The sequence below is a fragment of the Cebus imitator genome, unplaced genomic scaffold, assembly GCF_001604975.1.
Source record: "Cebus imitator isolate Cc_AM_T3 unplaced genomic scaffold, Cebus_imitator-1.0 Scaffold15, whole genome shotgun sequence".
Classification (NCBI taxonomy): Eukaryota; Metazoa; Chordata; class Mammalia; order Primates; family Cebidae; genus Cebus; species Cebus imitator.
In genome coordinates this window covers 7,271,776-7,281,088 of record NW_016107330.1, presented here as the reverse complement: position 1 = coordinate 7,281,088, position 9,313 = coordinate 7,271,776, and the positions used below count along the sequence as shown (strand labels likewise).

Below are 9,313 nucleotides of genomic sequence, written 5' to 3'. Positions count from 1 at the left end.
AAAAAAAAAAAAAGAAAGAAAAAAGAAAAAAAGGTGATAACCAGTGCAACTATCTCAAGCAATCAGGTTTATCTGACCCAATGATCAAAAAACAGCTTCAGAGAACTGGCACTAGAGGTTTAGATTACATAATCATTTTTAAACTCCAAAATGCCCAGGAAATTTCCACATTCAGGAAGTAGGTCCAGGCTAAGAAAATTCTCATGTCGGCGTCCTGGGTCAGCACCTTTTTTGTTTAGTTTGCTTTGCTCCAGTTTCACATTAGTTCATTCTTCTTCTCTTTGGAAAGTCCATGCTGAGTCAGCTTTTGTGGGTTTCATAGCCCCCGAGTACCATGCTGCTTGTTTTTTGAAGACAATAGAAGAAGCCCTACCTCTGTCAAGTGTGGTGGCTCAGGCCTGTAATCCTAACACAGTGAGAAGCAAAGGCAGAAGAATTACTTGAGGCCATGAGTTAGAGATAGGCCTGGGAAATATAGTGAGACCCCTGCTTTACCAAAAAAAAATTTTTTTTTTTTTTTTGAGGTGGAGTGTTGGTCTCACCCAGGCTGGAGTGCAGGGGCACAATCTCAGCTCACTGCAACCTTTGCCTTCCTGATTCAAGTGATTCTCCCACCTCAACCTCCTGAGTAGCTGGAATTACAGGCGCCCTTCACAACTTACATTTTTAGTAGAGACGGAGTTTTACCATGTTGGCCAGGCTGGTCTCGAACTTCTGACCTCAAGTGATCCACCCACCTCAGCCTCCCAAAGTGCTGGGATTCCAGGTTTGAGCAACCACGCCCAACCTAAAAAAACTATTTCTAAATTTGCCAGGCATGGTAGCACATGCCTATAGTTCCAGCTGCTCAGGTGGCTGTGGTGGGAGAATCGCTTGATCCCAGAAGTTTGAGGCCAAAGTGAGCTACAGTGAGCTGTGACTGCACCACTGCACTTCGGTGTGGGCAACAGAGGAAGACTCAGCCAAGAAAAAAAAGGAGAAGAGCTGTCTCTTGAAATCTGTATCCAGGTCACCTCAACCTTAAGATAACCAAGACAATGTTGATTTACTTTACTTTTGGATATTTTATCTGTTAGATTTGTGTTCAGATAACAATAGCTTTAAAAAACAGGCTTGACAGGTGTCCAGTGGCACACACCTGTAATCCCAGTGCTTTGGGAGGCCAAGGCAGGCAGATTGCTTGAGCCTAGCAGTTCATGTCCAGCCTGGGCAACATAACAAAACCCTATCTCTACAAACCCCATCTCTACAAAAAATACCAGAAAATTAGCTGGGTGTAGTGGCCTGCTTTTATAGGCTCAGCTACTTGGGAGGCTGAAGTGGGAGGATCACATGAGCTTGGGTTGGGGGCTGCAGTGTCCAGCCTGGGCAACAGAGTGAGACCTTTTCTTTAAAAAAAAAAAAAAAAAAGAAAGCACAGGCTGATTTTTCTCTCAAAACACATGATGCATAGAGCTAGAACTGCTGTGGAAACTCCATGATGCCAGCAGCCCACAGGCCCCTGGCCTCCTCCAGGGCCATCCTTGGCATGTGGCTTCTAACCTCAGGGTTGCCACATGGTCAAAGTGGTTTTTGGAACTTAAGCCATTAGAACCACATTCAGGGCAGGAAGAAGGAGGGAAGGGAGAAAAGTCCACAGGCACCTCTGAGAGAGGCATGTTCCGTGTCAGTGCTGCCCCTGATGGCAAAGCAAGGAGGACCCAGAAGAAAAGATTTGGGACAGGACTGATTCTGGATATGGGTGAGGATGTGTTAAATGTGTGTCTCTTTCAGGCATCTGTGGCTCTTGTGCAATGAACATCAATGGAGGCAACACTCTAGCCTGCACCCGAAGGATTGACACAAACCTCAATAAAGTCTCAAAAATCTACCCTCTTCCGCATATGTATGTGATAAAGGATCTTGTTCCTGTGAGTTTCTGCATCTCTCTGGTTTTGTTTTCTTTTGCATGGTGGGTGGTGCTATATGTGTTATGCTATTAGTTCTTTAGGGCAGGATTTCTTTGAGTATTTAAGGTTCCTCTTCTAGTCAAATAGTAAACAGATGGGACTGTTTCCTATATTATGGCAAGAAGAGGACCACAGTGTCGCTGAGAGGTTAGGAAAATCCCCAGATCTGAGATAGTGTGGCCAGAGTTTAATTAAAGAATTTGAATGGCAGAATATAAACGCCTAGAAAATCCTCCAGCAGCTCATTTGGTTAGGTTTGTTTGAGAGTAACGGGGCACAGAATTTTAGAGTTGGGACATTCCCAAAAATGAATAATTCGGCCATAACTACAAAGAAATCATGTGGAAAATACCAGTTGGGAAAGCAACAGCTGTTTATGAGTTCTCCCTGAATTTCCACCTCCTTTATATTTGAACACCTTTGTTAACATGGTGCTTCAAGGGCAGAAAGGACTGTGGGATTAGAAAGTTTCCCAGGTAGGTGAGGGAGAGGTTTCCTAACCATGCTTAACATTGTGACCATTTCTCCTTTTGTAATCTTTGCATATGTTCATGACAAAGGAAGAGAGTCTGGCTTCTGCCTGGCATAGAGTGGACGAGTAGGCAGTGTCCAAGAAATGGGATAAATAAAGCTGAGGTAATGATGGAATCTGAGCCTTTTCTTCTTCTTCTTCCTCTTAACCACAGGATTTGAGCAACTTCTATGCACAGTACAAATCCATTGAGCCTTATTTGAAGAAGAAGGATGAATCTCAGGGAGGCAAGCAGCAGTATCTGCAGTCCATAGAAGACCGTGAGAAACTGGTCATTAGTCCCTATTTATTGTTTTGATCTGAAGAATTTATTGCAGAGATGTTTGCCAGGAGTGTGGCCTGGCAGGGAACATGAGATGATGCAGGCCGTTTAGTGTATTCTGGAAAGGAACTGGCACAAGGGTTGGGTACTCATCCTCTTAGGGCCGGGTAAGTAGTGTGAACCCATGAATGGCCCGGAATGGATCAAGGAGCTAGAGCCCCATGCCCTGCCTGCAAGAGTGGGTGGTTGCTGTGTTGCCAGTCCATCTTTTTCAAAAGAAACTAGCATGTAAATTGTCTGGGCTCTAAAAGGTGACCTCTAAGTCAGAACTGTTCTCTCAGTGGGGGCAATGAAACACGTATGCTGGCCAGTTGTAACTGCCACCGTCCTGCTTTACAAATGGAAGTGAAATGTTAATGGTAAAACTGAGCCATCAGTGTTCTTTGCTGACACCATACTTCTGGTGCCCTGTGGTGCAGGATTATTCCCAGCCTGCTCACTGTCTGGAAATTGCCATTCCTGTGTATAGGCTATAAAATCTTAAGGCAGAGGCATCATTATCACGTTTTCAGTCTTTCTTCTTGTACACTACTTTTACTCCTCCACGAAGAAGTCTTCTCTGATTTACTCCCTCCCTGCGTACTCGTGGACATGTAGATAGGAAAGGAACCAAATGGAGACAAGAGCCCCCACTGCAAGCCTGCGCGGGCCCTAGGGCAATGGCTGTGTCTTCTTCCTTTCTGGATCCCTAGGCCCTGGCACATGTTATTTTATCAATAAATATTAGTTATGTAAATACTGTAAAAATATGTATAAATGAAAAAAGGCCAGATGCAGTGGCACATACCTATATAGTCCCAGCTACTCAGGAGGCCAAGGTAGGAAGATCACCTGAGCCCAGGAATTTGAGAGTTTGAGGCCAGCCTGGGCAACATTGTAAGACTCTGTCTCAATTAATCTGTAAGATGGGATAATATGACTTAGCTCAGAGAGTGGCTGTCAGGATTCAATTATGTGTGTATGTGTGTATATATGTATATTTACACATATATAAAAACATATGTATACGTATACATATATGAATATATAAAGAGTAGATTTATGTATGTATACATATATGAATATATGAAAAGTATCAGTCGTATGAATGAGTAAATGAATTCTACCTTTTAAGACTTGATAAATATTTAACATCCTCTCCTGTTCCCCATAAAACGTTAAGAAATGCAAGTCCAGCTGGGCTCAGTGGCTCACACCTGTAATCCTAGCACTTTGGGAGGCCAAGGTGGGCGGATCACTTGAGATCAGGAGTTTGAGACCAGCCTGGCCAACATGATAAAACCCTGTCTTTACTAAAAATACAAAAATTAGCTGAGTTTGGTGGCACACACCTATAATCCCAGCTACTCGGGAGGCCAAGGCAGGAGAATCACTTGAACCCAGGAGGTGGAGGTTGCAGTGAGCCAAGATCATGCCACTGCACTCCAGCCTGGGCAACAGCAAGACTCCATCTCAGAAGAGAAGAAAAGAAAGGGGAGTCCTAGTAAGTGTGCCCAGTCTGTCACCATTGAGATGGTGCAGGTCAGCACAGTGGCCCGCATGTCAGGGTAAACCTGGGGCGAGACTTCAGAGCTACTCTTCTCAGGCTACAGCTCTGCCCTCTGTTTTCACCTCCTCGAGTGTCTCGTGCATCCCAGAGTCCAGGCTGAAGCGGGCTCTCTGGCCCAACCAGTCCTCTTGCATTCCTAGGCAAGGCAGGTATGTAGCTAGTGAACATCTCCCTGATGTGGTATTATTAAGGATTGAAGAGCTCTCCTCAGCCTGTTTGGTTTTCTAGATACAAGTTGAGTGTTCCTTATCCTAAATGCTTAGGTTTCGGTGTTTGGGGTTTCAGATATTTTCAGATTTCAGAATATTTGTCTTACATTTACCAGTTGAGCACCCCAAATCCAATATCTGAAATCCATGCTCCAGTGAGCATTTCCTTTGAGCAGCATGCTGGTGCTCAAAAAAGTTCAGATTTTGGAGCATTTTGGATTTCAGATTTTCGTATTTGGGACGCCCAACCTGTAATAGAAATTTGCTCATTTACCTATCAAACATTTGTTTGACATTTTTTGCTTCCTTAAATTAGCATTATGAACTTAATAAATAATTGGAAAATATGGAGAAATGTATGTATGTATTTATTTTTAATTGGGCAGCCCCAAACCAGAATAGATTCAGAGAGGCTCCATCTTTTTTTTTTTTTTTTTTTTTTTTTAGACGGAGTTTCGCTCTTGTTACCCAGGCTGGAGTGCAATGGCGCGATCTCGGCTCACCGCAACCTCCGCCTCCTGGGTTCAGGCAATTCTCCTGCCTCAGCCTCCTGAGTAGCTGGAACTACAGACACGCGCCACCATGCCCAGCTAATTTTTTTGTAGTTTTAGTAGAGACGGGGTTTCACCATGTTGACCAGGATGGTCTTGATCTCTTGACCTCGTGATCCACCCGCCTCGGCCTCCCAAAGTGCTGGGATTACAGGCTTGAGCCACCGCGCCCGGCGGCTCCATCATTTTTTAAATAAGCTATAATTTCCTGCCTGGGCAACATAGGGAGACTCTGTCTCTACAAAAAGTTTAAAACTTAGCTAGGCATGGTGGTGTGCACCTAGAGTCCCAGCTACTCAGGAGGCTGAGGTGGGAGGATTGCTTGAGCACAAGAGTTCCAGGCTGCAGTGAACTATGATCGTGCCACTGCACTCCAGCCTAGGGGACAGAACAAGACCCTGTCTCGAAAAAAAAAAAAAGAATCTATAATTTCACCACCAAAAGATAACCTCTGTTAATATTTACAATTTCCTTTGTTTTTTTGTTTATTACATTATATTTTTATGTATCTGGGATCAAAATGTAAATATGCTTTTGTATCCTGGTTTTTTCACTTACGCTGTGAGCATTTTCTTCATGTTCTTAAAATTCTTTATAAGCATTAACTTACACTTTGCTTTCTCCTGCTCCAGATGTATGCACTATGTGCTATAAAACCTTATTTCACTATTGCTGGACAATGAAATTGTTTCCGATTTTTTACTGCTAGAAATAAGGCTAGATGATGCCGGGCGTGGTGGCTCACGCCTGTAATCCAGGCACTTTGGAGGCCAAGGCAGGCGGATCACCTGAGGTCGGGAGTTCAAGACCAGCCTGACCAACATGGTGAAATCCCGTCTGAAAAAAAAAAGAAAGAAAGAAAAAAGAAGGCTAGATGAACATCTTTATCCTTCCAGTTCTGCCCCAAAACATTTTAATTTCTTACTACAGATTTTTCTTTGAGTGGGTTAAATACTGTGACTTATTAAGGCTCTTAATCCTATGACCTTCTGCCTTCTAGACCAGAGGGCCAGTTGACACGCCCACCAGCCATCTGAACATAACATAGATTTGGTTGAAGACTCATGATTCAATCACAACCATAGATTCTGTCTCATCTGTACTCATCTGTCACCTCAGGTGTCAGTGGGCCCCTTTCGTTTTGCTGCTTTTAATCCTGTAAACATTTCTGTTGTTTCCAAGCTCAGAAAGTCCAGTTAGTGTTTAGCACTTGTTGGGCAGATTAAGCCAATGTGGCAGGTGTGAAAGTGCAGGAAGCCAGAGCCAACTGCCAGGATACAGTGGCACGTCCCTTGGCACATGGGCTAACTCACTCTCCATGCCTTCCTTCCTTACCTGTAAGTGTAACTTCCTGGTGCTCACCTTATAGGATTACTGTGATGAGCAGTTGGGGAAAGCATGTAAGGCACAGGGCGCTCTGTCAGTATTGGCAGTGGCAGTCATTGGGGATGATGTTGCTGTTCCCGGTGAAAACCTGAGGGCCCTTCTGCTGAGCCCAGGGCACAAGCTGCTGTAGACTCCTGGTGCTCCAGCCCCCAGGCCTTTTGAATCTCTCCCCTCTTGACTGCATTCCAACAAGTTGGAATTTGTGTGAGCTGTTTTTGTGTTCTTGTTTTCTATTTCTTTTTTAGACAAGTGAGAGGTTGTTGTTTATTAAAGGGTAAGCACACTATATGTGGACTTAACCCTGGGCAGATGTTTACATTTCACTTGCAAGATCTTTATTAATCTGCTAAATATCTGCAAATCACCCCTTGGATTTTGCCAAGAAAATTCACATGCAGGTAGGCACTTTGTTCATGCACTGACCCCAAAGGTCACATTTAATCTGCTGAAGACATGACAGAATCTCTCCCCTTACAAGCTGCTGACTCTCCTTTCTCATACAGGATGGGCTCTACGAGTGCATTCTCTGTGCCTGCTGTAGCACCAGCTGCCCCAGCTACTGGTGGAACGGAGACAAATATCTGGGGCCTGCAGTTCTTATGCAGGTGAGGCACTCCTTAATTGCTTTAAGAGAAATTGAAACTCAAGCATCCAGAAGTCCAAGAGGACAATAGATTGCTATAAGCCAGCCCTTCTGAGGGTCCTGATTTTCTTCATTGTCATCCAGTCCAAACAGGGTAATTGGTTGGATTGTACTCTCTTGGTTTCAGTAAGTCCGGGGCCTTGTGTGCAAATTGCCTTTTTTTCAATGCAGTGAGAGTCATCCCAGGGGGTGGCAAACCATGCCTTGCGGATGTTTAAAATGTATTTCCTGTGCCCCCGGCACTTATCCATTTGCCTGCGTGGTCAGAAGCTCTCCATCTCCATCTCATAGGATTTGTAACATGAGATTTGTAACATGCAAGCAGGGGAGAAAGCAGTGTCTGAAGGGCAGCTGCCCAGCTATGAGGTTGGAAGCTGTTTCCTGGCTAATGAAAGCCTGGATTTAGGGGTTGCTTAGAAAGAAAATAGTATTAGTGTTCACTGCAAAGAAAGTCTCTGTCTTTGTTCCCAGAAAGCTCGTGCCTTTAGATACATGCTTTTCATAGACTCTAAGCAACTCAAAAACCAACTTCTCATTTCTCATTTTCCCACAAAAAGAGAAGTTACAGGGTAGTGTGACCACATGAGCAATATTGATTCCCAGCCTTGTAAAGATTGAACAATGAGGTACACTCATACTTATCACTTTTACCAGCTGCTCCGAGTTGTTGAGGATGTAGAGGTCCCCCAAGTAACACTGCTAGAGCAGGCCCATGGTCATGTGATTAATTCATTTCAGCTTACTGATCTCAGGCTGCTGAGAGGGCTGTGTGAATTCAAAAACTCATTAAGGAGGACAAATACTATCTGTAGACAGGTCTGTTAAATCATCCCTTTACTCAGACAGTCCAGCATGGGTAGGTGCCATGAAGATAGATAAGAGGGTCACATGAAGTTCCTGCCTTCACTAGATCATAAGCTGGTTAGGAAACTGTTGAGCAACATGAAATAATGAGATGATGCCCAGCGTGTATAATTAAGCACCCGGGTGCCAGGTGCAGCGTGGATCAAAGGTTTGCAGGGACCATTAATCAAGATTCCCTGAAAGATGGGCAAGAATTAAAGAGTGCGGAGATGAGGCATCTAAGCCGAGTGAATTCCCTTTCCTCTGCACTCCCAGAGCTTTGAGTTGAGCCAGTGTGCCACTGTGGCCTGTTGATTGGCAGCTCAGCTAATCAGTCCCTGGTTTTCCAGGCCTACCGCTGGATGATTGACTCCAGAGACGACTTCACAGAGGAGCGCCTGGCCAAGCTGCAGGACCCGTTCTCTCTGTACCGCTGCCACACCATCATGAACTGCACAAGGACCTGTCCCAAGGTATGTGAGGCTGGTGGCCCTCAGCCCTGCCTCAGAGCTGACATGCCAGAAGAAGCATGTGCTCACAAAGAGGTGACTGGCAGAGAGCAACCCTCATCATTTGAGATGGAAAGGGACCAGAGTGTACCTGTCCTCTCAGTGTGAGCCTAAGGGCTAGTTTGGCTCTTAGTTGCAAGGAACAGACTGACTCGGGCCACTTGAGGAGCAGGCTTTATTTGTAGACTACACAGGGACATTGTGGGAGTTAGGGATGCCACAGGAATCCATGAGCAGGTACTTGCATTCAGCCTGACTTCATAGGAAACAGAAAGCAAACGCCATCCGAATGTGGGCAGCTGTGAGGACTAGATTTCTTCTCCGTTTCTTTCTTGTGATGTTGGCTGCTAATCTGCTCTGCTCTCTAGCAGCCTGTTCTTTCTCTCAGCTCTGTGGAGGTTTTCTCTGACTCAAAGCTTCAGCTTTCACTCCTCTTCCTGCTTGCATTTGCTCCTGCTTTTGGCTCACTCTGGCCTGAACTCTGTGGAGAGTCCAGAGACTCCTAGCACACTTCCAGCTTCAGCCACCTACCATCTGCTCCCAGTGCTTCTCAGCGCTGGTTCCTGAGAGGACGCGCTTTGGCCCAGCTCAGCTTCTCATGCCTGCACATCAAAGGTCACAGCTGGCTACTGGCTGCCCTTTGGCCGGGTGCTGTCTCAGTCTGTTTTGTGGTACAATCACAGAATTTCACAGACTGGGTAATACTATAAAGAAGTTTATTTGACACACAGTTCTAGAGGCTGGTGCCAGCATCTGATAAGAACCTTCATGCTGTATTACCCCATAGCAAAAGGCAGAAATTGCAGGAGAAAGGGGGCCC

At 45.1% G+C, this 9,313-nt stretch overlaps 1 protein-coding gene across 1 annotated transcript in view; it reads left to right on the top strand.

The window, feature by feature from the left end:
• Positions 1–9,313, top strand: part of SDHB (succinate dehydrogenase complex iron sulfur subunit B) — a 35,203-nt gene that overhangs the window by 24,263 nt on the left and 1,627 nt on the right. Inside the window, exons 4-7 of the mRNA XM_017505550.2 lie at positions 1,774–1,910; positions 2,636–2,752; positions 7,002–7,103; positions 8,335–8,457. Coding sequence (XP_017361039.1) covers positions 1,774–1,910; positions 2,636–2,752; positions 7,002–7,103; positions 8,335–8,457 — 479 coding nt within the window. The remainder of the gene's footprint in view (positions 1–1,773; positions 1,911–2,635; positions 2,753–7,001; positions 7,104–8,334; positions 8,458–9,313) is intronic.